Raw genomic sequence first — 23362 nt, 5'->3', positions numbered from 1 at the left:
CCATTTCGGTAATACGACATTACAATGAAGGTGTTTTGCTCTAGCGATGAAACCATTGTGGTTCACTGAAAATATTGCTTATTACTTACTGTAAACGTACGAAAATAAATGATGTCGTACCTTCCTAATTCGTAGCTTGTTTTTGATCTTCAGAGTTCACACTTATGCGGAAAAACGTTTTAGTTTTGATAAAGACTGTTGAAGAAAATCACAGACAAAACGACCTAGACGCCGAACTCACAATTGACGCTAACATTTAATTAATAATTTGACATTTGTCATTTGACATCTAATTTGCCGGCTTCAACGGCTTGACATAGTTCGGCCAAAAAAAATACAGGGTGTTTTCGAAGTTGAGGTGTTCCTTTTAACCTGTGATAGTATGCGTTGTTCTAAAGAGTTTTAGCCAAAGTCATCTTAGTGAAATGTGTACGGCAATGAAGATACAATAAGTTGATTTTTTTGAAATTTTTGAAACCGGTCCTGCTCAAATTTGCGCTGATTTGTTATAAATTAGAATTGACAAAAAAAAATCAAATGAGCATGGACGTTAATCAAAAATACTGTCAGAGTTGTCATCTAATTAGTCGGAATGGCTTTATCATTACGAAAATAATGAGCTCACAGATACAGAGTGATCACAAAAAAACGCCCCAGCTTATATCTTTCTTATTTGAAATCCGATGTCAACGAGCGGTACATCAAATTAAAGGATTCAAAAAGTACTATAAACTGGATATAAACTGTTGCCCTTAGCAATCCCATCTTGCAAGGGTCAAGGGTCAACTTAAATTTTTTAAATAGCAACATATAATTTTTTTGGTATAGTTAGATTCATTATGTTTTTCTGAGTTAAAAAATATAGCACACCCTGTATATTTAAATGTTATTCTAACATAAGAAATAAATAAAATTCAATTACAAATCATTAGGAATAAGTAGAACTTTATTCGTAACAGGCCATGAATTACTTAAGATATTCTTGTAGCCATGGAAACACAAAAAAATAAACATTTATTTTGAAATTAAACTTTATTTGTCATAATTTTTGTTCAATTTTTTTTTCTCCAATTTCGTGTTGTGAAATAAAATGAACATTAATGAAATTGTGGATATGTTGCAAGCATATTTCGGAAATAATGGAAATTACTACTTGTAGAGAAACGCCACCTGAAAGCCTTCTGAATGCCACGCGAAGTGTCTCGAACAAAATGGTGCTCAATTTGAACAGATCAGCTGAAAAAAAATTATTGTTATTTTTATTGTTTGTATTACTTAATAAATATTGTTTCCATGACTACAAAAATGTCTTCATAAGTAATTCACGGTCTGTTACGAATAAAGTTCTACTTATTCCTATTAGAATTTCATTAAATATACAGGGTGTGCTATATTTTTGAACTCAGAAAAACATAATGAATCTAACTGTACCAAAAAAATTGTATGTTGCCATTAAAAAAAATAAAGTTGACGCTTGACCCTTGCAAGGGAGGGTTGCTAAGGGCAACATTTTATATCCAGTTTATAGTACTTTTTCAACCCTTTAATTTGATGTATTGCTCGTTGAAATCGGATGTCAAATAAGAAAGATATAAGCTGAGGCGTTTTTTGTGATCACTCTGTATATTGCTAATGTATGGGCAATGTTATCATGTTATCAGAATGCAGCTGCGGCGTCCAGAGAGTACGCAGAGCGATTTCTAGAAAGACACCATCCTGGGCCACGTCAGTTATTAATCTAGGACAGCGGAGAAATAGACAGGACCGGACTCAAAATTTTAGAAAACAATAAAAATATACAATCAATTATCTCCCTTAATACAAACATTTTACTAAGAAGATTTAGGCTGAAATTCTTAAGAATAATGTATAGTATCTCGTGTTACAAGGAACCCCTCAACTTCGAAAACACCCTGTATAGAGCCGTACAATTCCACAGGACTCTTGATATATGTTCTTTTCTAGACACTTTGTATTTGACATGTTAAACTTGGAATTGGTCGCTCCGGATAAAATACAGGATGTGTTGCTTGCATGTCTCTAAAAGACAATCTGGAGTAATAGGTACTATTTTACGAAGTTAACTTTTTCTTTTTTGTTAAAAGAGTTCATTCTTTGAGGAATCAGTAAACTCGTTACGTTTGTCAAACAATGAACTTTATTGTTGTCGGGAGTCATGGGTATAACAATTTTATCGGTAGATTTTTAATATTTAATTTTTCTTGTCTAACAGAACTAGAAGGTGTTAGAAAATAATTAGAAAAGGATTTAGGTACATTTTTTTTACTCTACAACTTTTGTATTTAAGGTTTTGTTGGAAAATAGTTAGGGGAGCCAATATCAGAGGATTTTCACTATTACATGTAAAGTGCCTATGTACCAAAATCCATTCTACACCCTGTATGTATTTGATACGAACTCGTCAATATTGTAAGACATGTGTTTTTCTTGTATTTTTTATTATACATAGGTATATCTATATTTCATTTTAATTTTGTATAATGCCTTCTTTGTAGCTAGGTATATAATTATTATTTATTTCAATAACATTTTTGTTTTATTTTCGATAAAAAAAATTGTTATTATCAATAAATGATAAATTAAAAAGAAACATTCTATTTCGATAATTTTATTTAGTCATTTAAGCTATTAACTTTTCATGGATGCCTACATTTTTTACATTGTTTAATTACACTCTTTAAGTTTTATTTTTTAACAATAATGAATTTGTAACCTACATATTATAGATAAAATTTAGAATTTTGATTTAAAGAGCCTTTTGTGCGCAAGACTCTGAAGGGGTGGGCGTTGTTATTCCGCATTGCAAGCGTCGTACATCCTTAGTTTCAAGCGGACTTCGGTTCCGTGGTGTTGTTGTTTTTCACCCGAAAGCCGTCACTCCCTTTTTTTTTCGTAAAATGGTTTTAATAAAGCTCAATAAAAACTGGCTAATTTCGGCATGCTTTTTATTTGACGGTAGTAATTCTTTGAAATAAACATGTGCGGTACACATTTATAAAAAATTATTTTGTTTATTAAAAAATAAATTTGATGTTTAACAAAATACTCAATATGAATGTCGTGGTATTTTTGCTTAATGTGTTGATTGTGGCTGTGGTCAGTGGAGGACCAGCTTGGAGAGAGGTTCATAGAGGTGGTGGTTTGAAAATTGGTTCTGGGATTGGTAAAAATTCTTCTTCAGCCAGAGGAAATGGAATTCGAATTGGAGGAAGTACAAGAGGTGGTAGAATTACCACCACAATTATGCCAGAAGAAGACCACGTCAGTCAACCAACAGCTACTGCTATATCAAACCACGAACATACCCTCCTTCATGTGGGTATGGTACTACCGTCCAAATCATTTGGTGTAAGAGAATACACGAAAGCTGTCACTTCAGCTAAGTATAACTTGCAAAGAAAACTAAGACTGTTTAAGCATCATGACATAAAAGTTCATATCGTCATGAAAGAACTGACTCCTAGTCCAACAGGTAACGCATTGTTGTTTGTGCTGATACTTCAGAAATTTCTCCTTAAATAATTCTGAAAAGTTTGAGAATACCAATCAATTAATTACAATCCATCAATCTTTATGACTGTTATGATGTTCTCCATCGTAACATAATTTTCCGATATTCCATGGAAGAGGGTTTTCTAAGATAAGCAACGTTTTAAGTATACGAGCAATTTGTTTTGATTAATCTTTGATTTTAATTGACATTTATAAAGGTTAATTTTGATAAAACCTGCCTGTTTGATGTTTTAACAAACGTAAAGATTTATTTTATTTTATTTAAACATAATAATTAATTCAATATAAACTACAAGTTAAAGGAAAAACACAAAGACAATATTCTATTTCGTAACTTTTATTTGGTTCATTATTGATCTTAGAAAGTTATCAAAGTAAGTATTTTATGAAGAAACCGAGCCAAATACAAGGTGGGTTCTTAATGTTTGTTGCAATACATTACAGTTCTGTAGATGTTGGTGACGAATTTCACTTAAACTGGAAGATCATTATTAAATGGAAAGTTATTAATGTAAGCATTTATTCTTAGGTGGCTATGCATAGCCCGTAAAGCAATTTATTGTACCTAATTAATTTATTATTATATAACTATGATGGGTACACAACCTCTTGAATTTTTGTGTATTTTATTTAGGCGTTCGTAGAATAATTTATGCATGCATTTATTTTTATGTAAGATTTCTCTTCCGAATTCATCTACAATAATTTGTAATAAGATCTATCGTTATTGACACTGTACGAGTAGCTTCGTTATATAATTATTAATTAAAACAGTATAAACAAGTTTTACAAGTTTTTTTTCTAATAATAAGAACAAAATGCGTTTCTATAAAACGGATATTGTACAAATGTGAGGAAATATATGTGGCTTTTAGTGAAATAAATGATTAAATGTAAGACAAGTTTTAAGGGTCCGAATTAATTTTGGCTTCGTTACCAAAATGTAGTGTTTGAAAAATTTGAAAAGAAAGCTGAAATCTATGTATCTCATACAAGTAGCAGATTTTACAAGTACGTGATGTTGTATCTGATAGATTTGACACAGATTTGTATTTCAAGTTCAGAAAAAGAAATACATGTATGGCAACTGGTGGAAGTACAGTGATCTGTATCTGACAGCCGAAATGTTGTTGTTTTATCCTGATTCGTGCTGTTTTTAATCGTTTATATAACGGTATTTTACAATAATGGAAATTGCTTTACACATTTTTGGTATAGTCAAGCTGATTTTGATTTTGACAAATACAGGTGTCCCAAAAATGGCGTACTAACTACTTACTACCGTATCCAGGATGTTTAAATGTACACGAAAAAAATATGGACACAATTTTTCAGACAAAAAAATAAATCTCGTATCCCACCTCCACCCGGCGGCACGGCAATTTTGCCGGAGTACATACACTATTACGGATAATACTATCAAGTAATAGTGCAGTGCTTATCAACATAATTACCGGCGTCTCGCCTCCACATTTTGACTTTTTTGTGTTTTATGTTCTGTGTCAATGTTAAGGAATTTCCTCACGATGTGACATGAGTATAATAATATACCTTTTTGAATTTCAACCACCAATGTGTTCTCTAAGTCCAAAATTTTTAAATTTTTAAAAAGAGATTGCGGTACTATTCCTGTTGCTGAAATTATAAATGGTAAAATCGAAATTTTTTCTAAACACCAAAGATTTCTCATAGCAACGGAGAGTTCTAAATATTTATTAATTTTTGTATTATATGTCTGTGTTATATTGTGTGAATTTGGAACAGCTATATCTAAAAGATATGCTTGCTTTTGTTGTTTATTTAAAATAATAATGTCTGGTCTGTTATGCTGAATGTGAATGTCAGTTAAAACTGTCCGATCAAAATATAATTTGTAATTGTCATTTTCTAAACAACTTTCTGGTTTATAAATGTAATGTGGTTGTGTATCCTTTAATAAATTGAATTTAACTGCTAAATTCATGTGTATAATTTTTGCGAATATATCATGACGTTTTTTATATTCGCTTAGAGCCAAAACGGTGCAAGAAGAAATGATGTGTTCAATGGTTTCCCCTTCAGTTCCGCAAATCCTACATTTATCAATTATCAATGATCGATTGTAAACCGCATATGTGTTTTTTATAATTTCTTGTATTTATAACACGATCTTGTATTGCAAATATAAAACCCTCAGTCTCAGGATGAATATTTGATTTTTTAAGCCATGCATGAGAAGCTTGAATATTAATTTCTGGCTGTTCTAGCTCTTTAAAATATCTCCCATGTAAAGACTTTTGTTTTATATTTGCTATAGTGTCAGGTATATTTGGCTCAACAATATCTGAAATTATATTATCACTTAAATTTAAAGGTGTGTAACCTTTATCCGCTGAAACCAAAGCATTAAAAAAAGTGTTATCACGAGCTCTATTGAGAAAATAATTTTTTAGTGAAGCAATTTGATTGTGTTGTAGAATTTCTAGATTTGAAAAACCCCTACCACCATTTTCGCGTGGTAAATTAAATCTTTCAATAGCAGATTTGGGGTGGTGTTTACAAAATTTTGTAAAGAGAACTCTAGTTTGAATATTTATATTCTGTAAATTAGTTTTGGACCATTTTATAACACCAAAAGAATAGGTCAACAATGGAACAGCATATGTATTAACTGCTTTAATTAAATTATTACCGTTTAATTTTGATTTTAAAATAGATTTAATTCTTAAATAAAATTGTTTTTCTAAATTTTCTTTTATAATTGAATGTTGAATATGATTTGATTGATTAATACCTAAATATTTATAAAATTCTCCTTTATTTAAATTTTTAATGATTAAATTATTATTATTTTTATTATTAACGGTAATACAATGTAGACAAAGATGTACTCGTACATCATTACCTTGCAATGTTACCGTAGTGGATTTAAATATTTTTTTCGATTTCCAAAGCTTCTAAATTCACTATTGTGCAGGAATAGATATTGGTAGTGAGTAATCTTGTACTTTGTGATAATATGTACGATTAGAGGTAGCTGTCATGACAATTTAATACATATTTTTCAAAATAATTTTCCTGTTAAGTGCCATTTTCAAGGACCGCTAAATCAGCAATTAAGTCCAATAGAATTTTTTAAACATTTTTCTGACGTTTACGGTAGTCTCTTCTACACCGTAGTGCACCGTTAGTACGCCATTTTTGGGACATCCTGTATATTAAAGATGCGTACCATCTCCAGACCAGAAATCTTAAAGTTGCGATTCAATACCTGTAGGTGTCGTACGGGCTAAATTTTTGCAATTTCGTTAATCGTTATAGGTTTATATGGCTGTTTCTCTTATACGAGAAAAAATCTTCGGATCCACCATGTGCATTTTGGTTATTAGTTATTACCGTTTAATTTATTTTCGAATGCGAAAAATTTGTCTTCATTATATGACATGATTTAGCATACCTACTGGCACGCCAACCAATGTAAATGAGATGTTTGTGTCAAAAACTTGTACTAAACATTCGTATTATTATTACATATCTACGTTTTATTTATAGGTAAATATGTACCTGTACTTGTCTTAAATTTATATATACAGTGTGGAAACTACTTATGGAATAAATTCAGTAATTTCAAAAATAATGACATTTGTGAAAAACACTGAAACAGGTCAATTTTTATTTCTCATAGTGCTTATTTTCAGTTGCTTCACTTGTTCATGACGTCATCTATTTTTCAGGTATGACGTCATCACCAATTTTTTTTAAATGATAACCCCCACTTTGTCTTTCAGATAGATCTTCGCACTAGCTAAACGATAAATTAAAAAAATTGGTACCTTATATAACACTTTTTTTTAAATAATGACAAATTTTACTTCAAAAATTTAATGTATAATTTTTAATGTAAAAATTCTTTTGTATGGGTTTATTTAAAATAAAAGATTTATTTTAATAGACCAAACAATTTAGAAGATTTAGGCAGAGAATCTGCGCTGAAATGGAACAAATCAGCCGTGACATTATTGAGCGAAGTGTACATATTGGGTGATTCAAAATGATTGTGGCCAAGTATGGCAACTATGTACGAAAATGTATGTGGCAACTGTGTGAATGGGGTAGAGTTAATATTTGTATGACATTTCATAAGCCTGCATTTGATTTTTTTAATTCCATTGCACATTGATTTGACAACTTTCAAAATTGCACGCCTATGAACTGTCAAAGAAATGTCAACTCTACCCTACCCACACAGTTGCCACATAAATTTTCGTACATAGTTGCCATACTCGGCCACAATCATTTTGAATCACCCAATACAAAGTGTCGGTGAGTGCCAAATGGTTGGCGGGGGACAATTTCAACTTTTGCGTTACATTTTATTGTTAACTTTAGATATTTTGTTGTTTTTGTTTGAGGTCAATTAAAATTTTTACATTAATTAAATTAAATTTTTGAAGTAAAATTTGTCGTCTTCTCAAAAAAATTCTTATGTAAGCCAATAATTTTCTTCATTTATCGTTTAGGTAGTAGGAAGGTCTATCAAAAACAGAAGAAAAAAGTGGAGATTGTAATTTAAAAAAATTGCTGATGACGTCATAACTCAAAAATGGATGACGTCATGAGCAAGTGAACCAACTTAAAATAAGCACTATGAGAAATAAAAATAGACCTGTTTCAGCGTTTTCGAAATTACTGAATTTATTCCATAAGTAGTTTCCACACTGTATAATTGTGTCAAAAATAAATTATGCCCTCGGATTTAGGGATATTCGATACTAGGTTGTTATAAATTTGGTTAGGTTGGTTTCTGCTGACAAACAACAGATATCGTAACCGTAAAGCAGCAAATTTTTTGTTGCAGTTGCATATGGGTTTATTTCTCGCCAAGTGATAGATGTTTTTTCGTTTCACAATCAATTTTGGTTTCTGGTCGCATATTTAGTTCAATTCGTAGTAACCAACCTTAGGTGTTCAAAATTACTTTTGAAAATTCTAGTTACACACAATATGAAAAACATTATTTCCCCAAAAGTTCGAATTCTAGGGAGTAATTTATTTTTGACACGATTGTAGTGTAAACATCGCTTTATAAGACCATTGTGTAATTTTTTTGTTTTGTTAGAATTAATTAAAATTTCTTAAAAGTTAGCACTTGTTTCATAACATTAAAGTTATGAAATTATGTACTCTCTTCATTCATTTATGTACTTGCATGTACTTGTATTTAACAACAATTGATTAAAAAACACATAACAATAACGTGGGGACAATCATAATTCTCATTGTCAGTCATTGTCATCAGTTGGAAGGGAGCTGGTGTACTTTTAAAAAGCATTGCATGCTTTTTGTATACATGTGAATGAAATAGAAAAATAGTAAAGCAAAAAGTAAAAAAAATTTTTTTTGGCTTTCCTTTCTTATGAATCTTATGATAATCTCTCAACACTTAGGTATATCGTATGTCCCCAGATTGAGTTCACAAGAGGATTTTTTTTTTTGGTTTTACACGAAAACTTCAGAGGAATAATATTTTTTGCTTAATTTGAAACCCCCATTTCTGTTATTAAAAAAGTCTTTTTCAATACAGAGGAAGACTTAACATTAAAATAAAATAAAATGCAGAAAAAATATTTTACTTTTTTTTTTAATAAAAAAAATAAATAATCGTATACCTTCTGGCTAAGGGCAAGTGCTAGGTGTTTTCAGGTCGCGCAAGCGCCTCTAACATGACCTAACGACACCTACTAAGTTAGTAGTAGCCGGGACCGACAGCTTTACATCCTCTCCGAAAGATGGTAGTGATTTGAAAAACCTGATGATTTAACGGGGAATTGAACCCGGGCGGTTTGGTTGATAAGCCAGTATCTAACCCCTGAGTCATGACCACTACTAATTTCTTTTTTCTTCAAACGTCCGTAAATTATGACATTATCCTGCTGCATTGATAATGCTAAAGTGTCACTTCATTGTCATGGCATCTAACGAGCTGACGAGCGGCAGATAAAGTTGTTATCTCCGCTGAGGGCGTCCGTGAAGTTATTATAGTGCTTGTAACTTCCTAAGGAATTCTGACTTAAACCCTAAATAAACCGAACAAAGACCCTACTTAAAGAAATTTATTGTCATATTGTGCCTGTCAATCACTAGAGGGTCTCCGACAAATATTTTGAGTACTACCCCAGGTAATTTTTTTCTCCGAGGTCGGCTAGTGACTGGCAGGTACAATATCACAATAAATTTCTTTAAGTAGGGTCTTTGTTCGGTTTATTTATGACTTAAGCCAAAATTCCTTAGGAAGATAAAAATACTATATCTCCGATGACGAGCGGCAGTAAAGTAAACTAACTAAATCATTTGAAATTCCTACCTGGTTTCTTAACATGTCTTAAATAATTTGTTACGAATGTTTGAAGAAAAAATAGTATATGTTATTCGGAGCAAAAATGGTTTTATGTGCTTTGGCTGGTTTGTCTGCCTCACTGCGTTCGGCAGCCAATCTACCAGCCGCAGCACATAAAACTTCATTTTTGCTCCTCATAACATAATATACTATTTTTTTTTTAAATCAAACGATAATTGAATATAATAGTAGTTTATTTAACGAGTTCGTGTGTAAATTGGGCTTTTTGGTATGAGTGGGCCAGTTTAAAACGCGAGTGAAACGAGCGTTTTAAAGGCCCACGAGTGCCAAAAAAAGGCCCAATTTACACAAGAATGAGTTGGATACAACGTTTTTTTGTTCGACGAGCCCCTTAAAGGCTCCAAATCACTTAAAATCTTTAAAATTAGCTTGACGTTTCGTTTCAACAAGTGGTGACATTTATCAAAATCCGTTCACACAGGAGAAAATTATCAAATTCTGACAGTGTCGAACAAAAAAATTATTCTAACTCTTCTCCGTTTTCTGCACATAATTCAACTCTACATCGAAGTTTAAGCTTCTGAACACCCATGTGTGATACATGAGTGTTGGGAAATTTTTCATTAAGTTTTGTAATTATGTGACGAAAACTGGTTCAACACTGGATTAAATAAATTCTTTGTTCTAAAGACAACATTTTGAAAAAAGTAATAAGTTGTTTGTCAAAAACGAGGCCAATTGTAATAAAATATACAGGGTGATCCAATTTTTTTTTAAATGCTCTAGCAACTTTATTTCTTGTCCGATTTTAACAAGCGATATATCAAATGAAAAGACGTTTAAGGGACCATAAACTGCCATATAATATTTATTTTTTAAAGAAGCAGTGTAAGTGGGGTGATCTTTAACTTTCTTATTTTAAATAGTGACATATGTTTTTATTATTTGTTTTTTGAAAAAAAATTAAGAAATAAAAATGACATTTTAATGAAAAAGCGATTAAAATCAAGTTGCTTTGTGAGACCTGTCAGCTAGAGTATTTGTTACACAAAGAATTTGATAATTCAGCGGCCTGTGCACTTTTTTCACACTCAAAATACGCTTGCAGCATGTCGATCATTTCTTCAAAGGTATTCATTTTTATTCACAATTACGAGGAAATACAATTTTAACAACTTGTCAAATTCTTTGCGTAACAAATGCTGTAGAAAGCAACTTGATTCTATTCGCTTTTTCATTAAAATATCTCAATTATTATTTATTAAACATTTTTATTTCTTCATAACTTTTCAATAAACAAATAATATTTTTATACAGCAATGTTTAGAAAAATAGTGACTTTAAAAATAAGTAATGAAAAACATATGTCACAATTTAAAATAAGAAATTTAAATATCACCCCACTTAAACTGCTTCTTTAAACAATAAATTTTATATGGCAGTTCATAGTCCCTTAACCGCCTTTTCATTTGATATATCGCTTATTGAAATCGGACAAGAAATAAAGTTGCTAGAGCATTTTTTAAAATTTGGATCACCCTGTATAACATAAAATTTAAGTACAAATTTTAACAGAAAATGGTAATTTAAGAATGCAGTATATCAATACTGAGATTTTAATAACGGAAATGGGGGTTTCAAATGAAACAAAAAAATGTTATTCCTCTGAAGTTTTTGCGTAAAATCAAAAATAAAAATGTTTTTCCTCTTATGAACCCAGTCCAGTATAAGTCATAATTATGTTATTTTTCTGATAATAATTTTAATAGGTGAATATGGCTATATGTATTTGGTTTTGACGGTTAATTGAAAAGATAACTTTTGTATTGCTTAAATGCATGTTATAATTTGTTGTTGTTTCTGTACAACGTGTTTCACGTAAGAGTACGAGCCTGATGCAGTCTAAACGCAACACTTGATTCGTTAAACATTATACGTACATTGTAATTTTGGGGATCCCTAAGTAACACAATCGCTGGGAGCTTTTCCGCAAATGTCTGAACAAGGTGGAAATCTAAAAAAAACTTCAGGAATATCCAAACTATTTTTTGTCAAAATATGATTTATTACGCCTACTTACTCATGAAATTTGAATATTGGGTTGCATTTTGAGTTTATCAGGCTCGTACTCTTACTTCAAACACGTTGTGACGGGTGTTTTTTTTAAATTTGGCGTCGAAGTAGGCGTTAAAGTGTCGATTGTGAACGCACTATACAGGTTACGGATCACGGATCAGCTGTTTAAATCTTACGCTTTTACACGAGTGGTGCGATCTCAATCGACTTTCCAACGCCTACTTCGACGCCAAATTTAAAAAAACACCCTTAATATATTTGGTAAATAACTTCAATAAAATATACCTTTGTTATAATAAACTAACATTTGTTATTATGTAATTAATTTAGTAGCATTGTCAATACAGGGTATTTCACGAGTGATAATGAGCCCGGCGGAATTGAAAATTCAACCCACAATACATTTGCAACGCTAAGATGGATATTTAAAAATTGTAGTGTTTTAAAATGAAATTATGAATTCATGGTAGCTTTGCTTCCAAAAATTTTATTTGTCACAACTGACATTTACGAAAAAGCTAAAATACGACGATTAAAATGTATTCGAACGATGAGAAAATAGACATGATCCTGATTTAAGGCGAATGTAATAAAAATGTCTCTGCCGTTGCGCGTTTATGCCTACAATAAACATTTCCCCAAAAATTCTTTGTTTCGTCACAATTTCATTTAACCAAGCGAATGGCGTTTATGTCCAAATTTAGGAAACTACACAGCTAACTATGTTTTATGTTTCTTAAATAAAAAACAAAGATCCATGTTAGCGTTCCAAATGTATTGTGGGTTGCATTTTCAATTCCATCGGGCTCATTATCACTGGTGAAATACCCTGTATAATTATACAGTTGTAGAGGTATTTTCATATTTGGTGGCGGAAACAAAAGACTGAGAAATGTCACAAAATTGTATTGTCAGTGTCAAATTTCTCATAAACGCCGTAAAAAGGAATGTCTAGGTAAATTTAAATTTTCGCTAAATAGATTGAAAAAATAAATTCTAAGGAAACCAATTTTTGTCAGTGCTTCAAAAGGAAAAGTTATTCTCATATAATCAAACGTATTACAAATTATGTCTTTAGTTCGACGATTAATAACTTTCTTATTGCCAATTTGCTGCATTTCTGTCGAAATCACGAACGTCTTTGAGAAATTTGACACTGACAATACAAATTTGTGACATTTCTCAGTCTTTTGTTTCCGCCATCAAATATGAAAATATCTCTAGTAAATGTTATGGTTGCGACCGATAGTATACCGAAAGATGGCTTGTGGTGAATTTAAATTTTTAACAAGTTGTTTTATTTTTCTTTACCTAGTGTAGTTGATACTCAAATAGTCAAACAGTATCTAATTAAATATAAAAATATGTCCTTGTTAGAATGTATTTCATTCTAATAGACTCTTTTGTCTATTATGTAGAGTTTGAATAGGAAACTGGTTATCAAGGTTGCTTTAGGAAAAACAGTAAAGAGATTTAATTAAATATTTGTTGAAAAGGAGAACATAACTATATCTTAGCTGAAATTTAACTTTAATCAATTTTATAAACCGTGTCATTCGTTTAGATACTTTTCAAAAATCTAAAATCTTATAAAAAAGCTTGATTTTCTTGTAGAGATGCATAGGATCAAATAAAATTGTAATCAAGTTAGTCTTAGAAATGTCTGTGATTGAACTGCTCCAATAATTGCTAAATAAAATGAAAAACAAGGTCAGATCTGACGGAAATTTGAAAACGTCACAAAATGAATTGTAAAGGCTGCAGTTCCTACGAATACGTTTAAAACGTTAGGTAATGATATCAACTTTTGTAGTAACTAAATTAATTGTATTACAGCCTTAAAATAATATAACTTTGAATCTCACACTGAAGCATATCAATCGAACAAGACATAGATTTCATTCGCAAGGGTGACTCGTTTACAAATTTTATTGATCACACGATGCAAACATATTTATAAAGATTTTTGCGGTAACTCGTTAAACTGTACATGTTACTTTATTTTCATTTAGTTTTCTATTTACTTCACTACACCTTTACTGTCATTTTTTATACTGACAAAGGGTAACTTCAATTTTTATGTAAGAGGGCAAATTTTTAAGTAATCTACGAAGGTATAAAGGAAGATACGGAGACATTTATTTTATGTTTTTTAAATTTATTACCTTCAATACGCATACATACACTTATTCCTACGTTTTACAAGTTGTAGCATTCCGTCAGAGTATAATTCTTTTGGCAAGTATTCAAAATACACACAGTAATTTTCCGTTCTAATTTTTTGCCCAGAAGAATCTGTCTCAGACTTTTGAAAATTTTAAAACCAAAAGAAATCGCAGGGCACTAAATTCGGAATATACTCGTAAATGTTTGTTAGTGCAAAATCCTTACGGATCCTCTGCAGGGATTCTTGTTTAGTGGGAGAATCCCAGAGATAAAACCAAATCTCCTGCGACAATTCCTCAAAGAAATTTCTGATCAGTTTACATTTTAAATTTTCTTGACGCTACGATGTTATAGATTGAGGATTAAAGTTACTGAAACTCGTTTTGAATGAGAACAAATTGTACAAAAACACTGTAAGCTGCCCATTAAATTTGAAAAAAAATTTAGTAGGTATATGTACATATGTCCACACAAATGTCACAGCAATCAGCCAGTAAATTGTAATTTAAACTTGTTGTTTTCATCCCTAGGTAGATTACATAAAAATTTGCCTTCGTATAGCTAAAAATCAGAATAAATAGTTAGGTTCGTGTACTGTGAGGGCTTCAAAATTGTGATATACCCTAGAAATGTCTAAATTTTCATAGATAACGTCGTCGCTAAGAGAGAATATGAAATGCATTGAGCATCTTTGTCCTGTTGTTTTTTGAAGGGTAAATCAGGATGCTGACGCGACGTTGTCCTAGTAACAACGCTTGCGCCCCTTGGTAAATAGTGCAGCGGTCTTCTTCTTGTACGTTATTCCAGGCTATTGACGTCCTTGTTAAACCGAGCAGTCAGCTGGGCGGTGGCTGCGTCCGTCCCCGTGCGTGCTGCAACTCGTGTGTTTCTGCATCTCTTAAAACTATTGTTATTCTGAGTGATAATGAAATTTCGCCGGGACATCCCATACGCGAGAAACTTTATAATATGAATAAAATCCTTTGCGTTAATCAAGTGCTTCAGTATGTTACGCGCCATATTGCTGACACTGATTTTATTTATGAGTGTTTATTCATATCAGAACTTTCATCATAAGAATAAGGATTCATTAAATGTAGGATTGATTTTACCATATACGAATTTTGGCGTTCGCGAATACACCAGGGCTATCAACAATGCTGTCTCTGGGCTGCACCGATCGAGGGGACAACGCTTGGATTGGCTCAAGAAGTATAATTTTACTCCAAAAAACGTCCACTATGTGCTTATAACTCTTACACCCAGTCCAACAGGTTAATTACGCTTTTTAAATGTATTTATTTGTCTTGAAGCAAAATCTTAAATCATTAATTTTTCGATTCTCTTCACAATAATAATTGTGGTTTCTAGTTTTAATTCACCTTTGGGTTGCTATTTTTATAGATGTAAGTATCTAGCTGATACTATTTTCAAGCCTGGTAACCTGAAATTGTTTCTAAAAAACTAACAAGGCCTTCAATATTAAATTTTGATATATGTAGTTAAGTAATTTCATGTTATAACATAAATTACTTCGCCTTGTATACGTGATACCAGTTACTGTGACGTACAAAAAATAATGAGAAGTGAAGATAAGATTTTCTGTTTTAATTGGTTTATTAATGTAATATAACTCAACTGTTGCAACAATTGTCTCTGAAATTGACTACGGAAGTATAAAATCGCTTATCTGATTTGACCGAGCTCCCTTTATTATAGGGCGGTGTAATGAGTATTTTCATCCAGGGTTTTGCTGAATTTTATTAAAAATCAGTCGGAATAGTTTTGTAATCCACACTTGGTTTTAATATAATAATAGGTATAATATATTTCACATATACATATACCGGGTGTCCACGCGAAAAGTTCGGTTGCGTTTATTTCTGGTGTCTTTAAAATTTAAAATTTTAGGATGAGTCAGTGCATAGAGAGACGTAAGTTAGTATAGTTGTTACGTCACCAAAATTACCCAGCCACCCCCATTTCAAAATTCTACAGTAATATCCTACATTTTTAATTATGGATTGTGGAAAATGCGTTATTATTGTTAATATGTACTGGATTAAAAAAAAACCTCCAAATACGTAGTGAACAGTGAATGATTTAATCTAAAAAATTTTGCTGTTGGTACTTCAAAGAGAAACATTGTTCAGGGTGGAAGTCCACGTAATAAATTTCATCACCAATAAAACTCTGTAAAATAAACATTTTTTGCATACATAAGTATTAATATTTTTTTAAATATTTTTCTAGTCCCTAATTTAACGCTAATGTTTTTGTCCGGTAAAAATTTTACAGTTACCATCTTAATAGCGCACGTAGCAGAGGCAACTAACTTGTTTGACATGTGTTGCAAGGAGATAGCTACATACACGTAGTTCGTGTTATAAACTGATACAACTGCATAGATTTTAAAAACAGACTATATACAGGGTGATTCTGAAATAAGTTTGGAAAAAAAATGTGGAGTATCCTTGACACAAAATAATTCTGCGTAAATGTCTTTTGGAGGTGAAATCAAAAGGATGGAAATTACCCTATATCCTTGTATTTCCAATGCCTATGAATAGGGAAAATTTTTCCGAATTTGTTCACTTCATTAGCAACCATTGTTACATCAACTACACAATAAAGTCGTAGGTGCAAGCACACTGCTTTGTAAATGTTTCTATGGAAATGATCGATAGGAGTAAGGTTACGTTTGTGACTGACGGGCACCTTTGATTATTATTGTTGCTAAACTACCAAGATAATCAGGTAATCACTTTTAATTCAGCAGCGTACTAGCAATTTTGACCAAATTTTCAATCATTTGTATTTCGAAAACGAAAAAACTTTTATAAGAAAAATTTTTTGTCAATGATTTCTTCTCGTCATCACCAATTACCGGTTTTTTTTTCCAAACTTATTTCAGAATCACCCTGTATAAGTACACGTCTATGGGTAAGGGCGAAAATTTTCACTTGTGATAGAAACGGAGCCTTATCAAAAATGTTACATTGTTATATAAAAAATTAAATAATTAAAATAAAAATACCCATGGTTACAAAAAAAGAGACTAGATAATTACACAAAACGACTCGTTTAGTAAAAATTGGGGGGCGAAAAATTTTGGAAAACTTTTGCGAATTTTGCATGTTATAGAGAAAAGTTTCATAAATTGGCGAGTTTTTCCATTGGTTAAAATTAACACACGTATTTCAGATATACCCTGTATAATTATGCTCTTAATTTTTAAAACTCACAATTGCTTTTATTCACGTCATCGTTGTGAAAAATTAAGGTAAAAGCAAAGCAGTATGTAAATATACATTTTCATTTATAATGAACAAGTTTTTTTTAATTTCGGAAGGTTTTTTTTACTTCACGCAGAACTCCGATATTGAATTTCAATAGAACCGTGTTATGCTGGAAAGAATTTCGTTCCAGGAATTCCGTTTATTTGATTCAGGAGAACTGAAAGGTGATTTTCTGTGGACTTTTATTAGTTGTTCCTAAACTTCTGTTGTTTAAGTAAAGCTAAACCCAGCGCAGACAAAGAGTTATATTTATTAATTTTTTCTACTTCCTTCTCTAAAGTGTCACATTTTGCACTGACAAATAGTGTACAAAACGTCACTTTAAAAACGATTGTTCATTAGTCACAACTTGGTGTCCATTCGGGCGTTTTCGGGATATTAAACACGCTCGAAGTTTCTTTAAACACGGCTTGAATTTTTTGGACATATTTAGCTCTAGATCAAGTTGGTATTTTGACGTTTATCAGTTTCGCATCCGGCGTGAAAGAAAACGTCATTGCAGTGGAATAATTCGTTGTATTTTTCAAATATGGACCTGAAGCCACCAACAGTTTGTATCCTGAGAAATACATATATTCCTATTTGGTATGTTCATTTAGTTTGTATGTTTAAATTAACGTTTAATAAAAAAGTTGCTTGTTTCGTTTGTGTGTTCCATTTGTTAATTTGGTCGTAGAAAAAGTATAGTATTCAACTCGTTTATAAACTTCTCTAGACACTTGTTTATTAAACATTCGCTCCGCTACGCTTCGCTCGTGCCTAACATAAAACGCGTGTCTAAAGTGCCGTTTATAAATCTTGTTGCATAATATACTATTTAGGAACATAGAATTTTTAATATCAGTTATGTCAAATACATAATATACACGTAAATCAAATGTGAAAAAAATCACTTTTTAATGAATATGTAGAGATCATTAATGTATAATATTAAATAAGTATTAAATAAGTACCGTGCGATCCAAAAGTCTTTCTATCAAGTGGGTCATGACTCATGACAGTGGAAACGAATGCCGTTGGGCTGCAGCATATTTGGCGCATATTTAAATGAAAATTAAAAATATGTTTTATTAGTCTGTCCGTATTCTTTGATATTTTTAATTTCACATTTTTTTTTATATTATGGTGTAATTATAATAATGTTATGGCTCACTTGATAGAAAGACTTTTGGATCGCTCGGTATTATATTTGAAAATCACAATAAATAATATGTTTTTAAATAACGAAATACATATTTGAAATAATGTAAACAGTAATTTTTCTACAATTGCTTCAAAAAATTGATATTCACGCAGTTATCTATGCCTGAAGTGCACATACAGGTGTCTCAGAGTTCCGAAAAAGCTCCATAATTTGTTTGTTATTAAAGATAACAACTTGTCCTTTTTTCCAGATGATACACAGCTACGCTTCTACTGCACATTCGGAAAATATTGCGGTATATATACAGAGTGTCCCAATATTATAAAAACACTAAAGTTATGTTTTTTTAAATGGAACCTACCCAGTTTGATTTAATTTTTGGATTCTATTATTTTTACTTATCTGCCATCGTTTTGGCTGTGTGGCGCTTTTTTTTACAAGAATTTCGAATTGCAGGGGTCCGTTCGACAATTCGTACCTTCCAAATCGTTGCAAATAAATTAAAATAATTGACGCCGTGTGATTCCTAAATGTTTGCCGCATCTGTTGAGTGTTAGTCAACAATCTGCTTAGTCGCATATGCCTACTGCAATTTTTTAAACATATCAAACTAAAAATGTCAAAAACTCATTTTTTTCAAATAGCACCCCGTATTTTATTATTGCACCGGTCGAAAGCTTTTTTAACAAGGTAAGATTTGGGCTCTGCTATCTTAGTTAAAGTTCAGGATACTAATAATTAATTACAAATCGCGATCATGAAAGTACCTCGAATAATTTAGGTAAAGTTTGTCCAGCGAGAGATTGGTTAACATAAAACCCACTACATTCTACGTAGAGGAAGTAGTACTTAGCGTACGTAAAATTTGAAATATATCCTTCAAGCAGTAACATTTTTGCCCTGAAATTATGGTCTAATTAATGTATTCTAGTGCATTTTGTAGTGTTGGGTTAATTTAATACAATTGAAAATCTCCCAATCTCTCGCTGGACAAAGTAAGTGTTGTAGAGTTTACTGACACGTATTATGAAAATTTCAAGTAAGTAGGTACCAATAATATTACAAGGGAAGTAGGAATTACTGTTGCCTTAAAATCTGAAAATTGTAATATTAATGCAACAAAATAAATTAGTAGGTATATCATTCAGAGTAGAAGGTCTTTTTGTGCCAAGCCCAAAGATTGAAGACCGAGACGCAATATTATGATATAATATGTATACTATTTTTTACACTAAATTAAAGTAACGTATTACGTAATTACGTATTAAGTAACTGTAGAAAGAGAAATTTAACCGTGCGTGTTACAGATGTAAATCGCAGCTACCTGAACCTAAAATTGAAAGGTAATGGTGTGTTTACCAGTTGGCGAAGCCGAAATAACTATTTACAATACGAATAGTGTAAATGTTTCTTATTTGGTAACCATGTTCATTTTCGTCACTATGCATTGTTGATAAGTGAGAATAATTTATTCTCACTTATTAGTACCTAAACGATTGATTAGGAATATTTGCATAATGATTTTAGGCAAAAATTATATTCTCAATTAAATATCACGAACCTATAAATAAACTACATCATAAAACTATTAGTGCTATCATTAAAAAGTCAGAAGTGACATAATAATTTCTTGATTTGTTGTCACCATTTCTAATTTTTGAACAATTCGTTTTTGGTTTACATGTATACCGAGTGTTGTGGAAGTCCACGTAATAAAATTAACCAACAATAGGACTCCTTAAAATGAAATTTTTTTATCACAAATTCTTCCAGAGTTAAAATGAAACATAATTTAAACACTAAAATTCATACCCTCATGAAAAAAGAATTATTCGATTAAAATACTCGAACGTAAAACAGTAAAAACTGATAGTTGTTGCCGGTCATTACTAAAAAATGTTGCAGGCAACATGTTGCCAATTTTTGCCTTGGTGTAAGGCCGCCTTTAGAACAGCGATCGTTCTTTCTTCAAAAAACTGTAAGGTTTTTACCACACAAAAACATTTTCACTCACTCTTTAGTTTCAGTTGATGATTATCCCACGAGCGAAGTGTCAAATTAGGGATTAGAAAAATGTAAAACAAAATATTCGATTAACAAAGATCAATATGTAAAAAATGTTTATTTTAAAGAGTTCTATTGCTGATTAATTCCCATATACATCAAATGTGGGTATTCAGGCAATCAGAGCGCTTGCTTTCATCCAATCAAAAATGTTTATCGCGGTTAAAACGTCCTGCTACTCTGTCATTTGTCAAGTGATTACAATTGCATGCTACTCCTGTTAGATTTTCAAATTGTTTTTAATAATTGTGTTTTTAATAACTGTAAGTATAATAAATAAATAATTAATGTTAAAGTTTGTATTCTTGAATTAATCTTGCCAAAAATAACACGACCTGATTTTTATATCTGGTCAATTTCCCAATTTTCACTTAAACATTTTTGCTTTAGACAATTTTACTCGTTGAATTTGGGCATTTTTATTCTGGTTAGACCCGAAAGCTTTAGCTCAACTCCGTAAAATTGTCAAAACAAAAAGTTTTCCTAAAATTGAGAAATTTATCCGATAAAAAAATCAGGTTCTGTTATTTTACGTTTGATTAAATTTATTACGTTGACTTCCAAAAACACCTCTTTGTATCTGCGAGAGTACCGCAGTAGGAGTAGTGGTAGTGGTAGTGGTCATGCCTGCAGAATCAGTGCATAATTAAGGATCCGTAGAAGGGGATTTTTTGAGTGACCGATTTCACCCCATTAGATTTGTATTGGGTTATATCAAAAGCAAGGTTAAGTGCAATCGGCCAGCTACAATTGAAAGAAAGAATCCAGGATGAAACGAGGGCAATCCAATCCGAAACTCTCCAAAATATTCGTTTTCAGTCCTAAAAACTATTAGCAAGATTACTGCCAGGAATAAAATTAGTTTGAACATTTAATTTGATTGTTTTTGTTGGATGAAGAGTTTTTAATTTCGAAGAATGACATTTTGGAAGTTGTATAAATTTGTTTATTAAAGAATTTATTTTTTGTGAAAATTTTGGTGTAAAACTGGAATTTCACTGCCAGTCTATTTTTACCTTTTAATATCGATAATTCGGTAATCATACTATACCATATTTGAATCTACAAAACAATTGGCGGATGCGATTTAAAAAATGGTTTTTAAAAAAACAAAATTGATCTGTCTCAACGGGAAAGAAAATATTTCCATTATTGAAATGTGCAATTTTTAAAGAAGACGTTAATTAGATTGTTTATAAAAAATTTATAACAATATGAAAATTTCGGGTGTTCCTTTTTCAATATCCAATATCATGAAATCAATCCATGAAAAGTCACGAAAATCGTACATATTTTTTTCTATTTTGCACCTATAACACAGTCAGTATAACACTCAAACGGGTTTCGAAAAGGAGCTCCTTTCGATACGCGTTTCAGGAAGATTTACTTAAATTTTTAATGTTGGCAGTGACTTATAGTGAGTTGTTGCTACGTAATCACTGTACTTCAGGACACTTTAAATTCAAAACTTACAATTGTTCGTCTATTTACCAGCGTTACCAACCTTTATATTTGCCAAATATAATTTTCTAGCATTATGTTTTGTACTTTTTTTAAATTTAAGGGGTAGAATAGAAAAAATATTGTATTATACTCATTTTATAAGCCATTTTGTCGCACTTGTTTGTTTATAGCACTCGTCGCTGCGCTCCTCGTACTCTAAAAAACGCGTGCGACAAAATGGTGTCTTATAAAACACGTATAATAAATTACTATTTTCTATTTTGCGTTCGTAACAGAGCTGTTACGATACCAAAAACAGTATTATAACAGCTGAAAGCAGTTCTACAATAAGTACATAGTAATAGTACAATTTACGGTTATCATGTTGGTATTGCCAGACTCCTCTGCCAGAATCCTCTAAAGCCTAGACTCTAGAGGATTCTGGCAGCGTCAGCCGATACGTGCGAATATCCCGTGTTTCAATTGTTTTTTGCCAACCATCATAAAATTCCCCAGAATTTTAAAATTCTTACTTTTGATTTCAAAACGACTCAAAAGGTGCAAAAGAGAAAAAAAAACAGTAAAAAAATCCGTTTCATAAGGCGTTTATTCCATTCGTCCTTTATAAAACTGGCCCTTCGCGACTCGTTTCATAAACTTGAACTCATGAAATAAATACCCTCTTATGAAACTCGTTTTTTAATATACTATTATAGAATGCAAACAATAATATCGTTTTTTTATTTAGAAAAATAGAATTAAAAATTTGGATGCATTTATCATATTTTGATTTATGTAAAAAAAAAAATGAAGAACTGAAAATTACAAAATATTTGTAAATTTCGAGATTCATTTTTTATAAAAGCTGCTTCTAGCGTCGCAGTTTACAGGTTGTGGTTGATTGACCGACCGCTAGGGTGTTGGCGAGAATTGCTCAGGCCGCTCACTAAAAAAATACAAATCTCGAAAAGTTATGGTTATGTTATGACTTATGACTTATGACGATTAGGTATATTAGATATATTTTACCCTTTTGAGGTGACGTCACGATTTTCTTCCTCGCTTTATCTTTATTGAAATGACAGAAACAGAAAAAAACAAAAAAAAGGCACATTTATTTATTGATGGTCACTTTGAGGTTATTTTATGCTCCTGTCAATTTGACAATTTTTAATTTCTTTCACTTATTACATTGATTGCAAACATAACCTTTCGAAGCAATTGTCAACAAATTTGAAATATTATAATTATTTATGATCAATTCAAATTTGTTTCTGATCCTAGCTCAAACATACGTGA

General features: G+C 31.4%; 1 protein-coding gene across 3 annotated transcripts in view; it reads left to right on the top strand.

Moving 5' to 3' along the window:
* The first annotated feature begins 2866 nt into the window (after positions 1–2866).
* Positions 2867–23362, top strand: part of Nmdar2 (NMDA receptor 2) — a 268077-nt gene continuing 247581 nt past the window's right edge. For 2 of the 3 annotated variants that reach the window (XM_069037427.1, XM_069037436.1), the window contains exon 1: positions 2867–3493. In XM_069037427.1, the coding sequence (XP_068893528.1) occupies positions 3052–3493 (442 nt within the window). In that variant the 5' untranslated portion in view covers positions 2867–3051. Of the gene's footprint in view, positions 3494–14970; positions 15388–23362 lie in introns of those variants that run through there. The other variant, XM_069037444.1, reaches the window with a different exon arrangement.

The sequence above is a fragment of the Tenebrio molitor genome, chromosome 1 (assembly GCF_963966145.1).
Source record: "Tenebrio molitor chromosome 1, icTenMoli1.1, whole genome shotgun sequence".
Classification (NCBI taxonomy): Eukaryota; Metazoa; Arthropoda; class Insecta; order Coleoptera; family Tenebrionidae; genus Tenebrio; species Tenebrio molitor.
The sequence above is the reverse complement of the archived record's forward strand: the minus strand, read 5'-3'. Positions and strand labels throughout refer to the sequence as shown.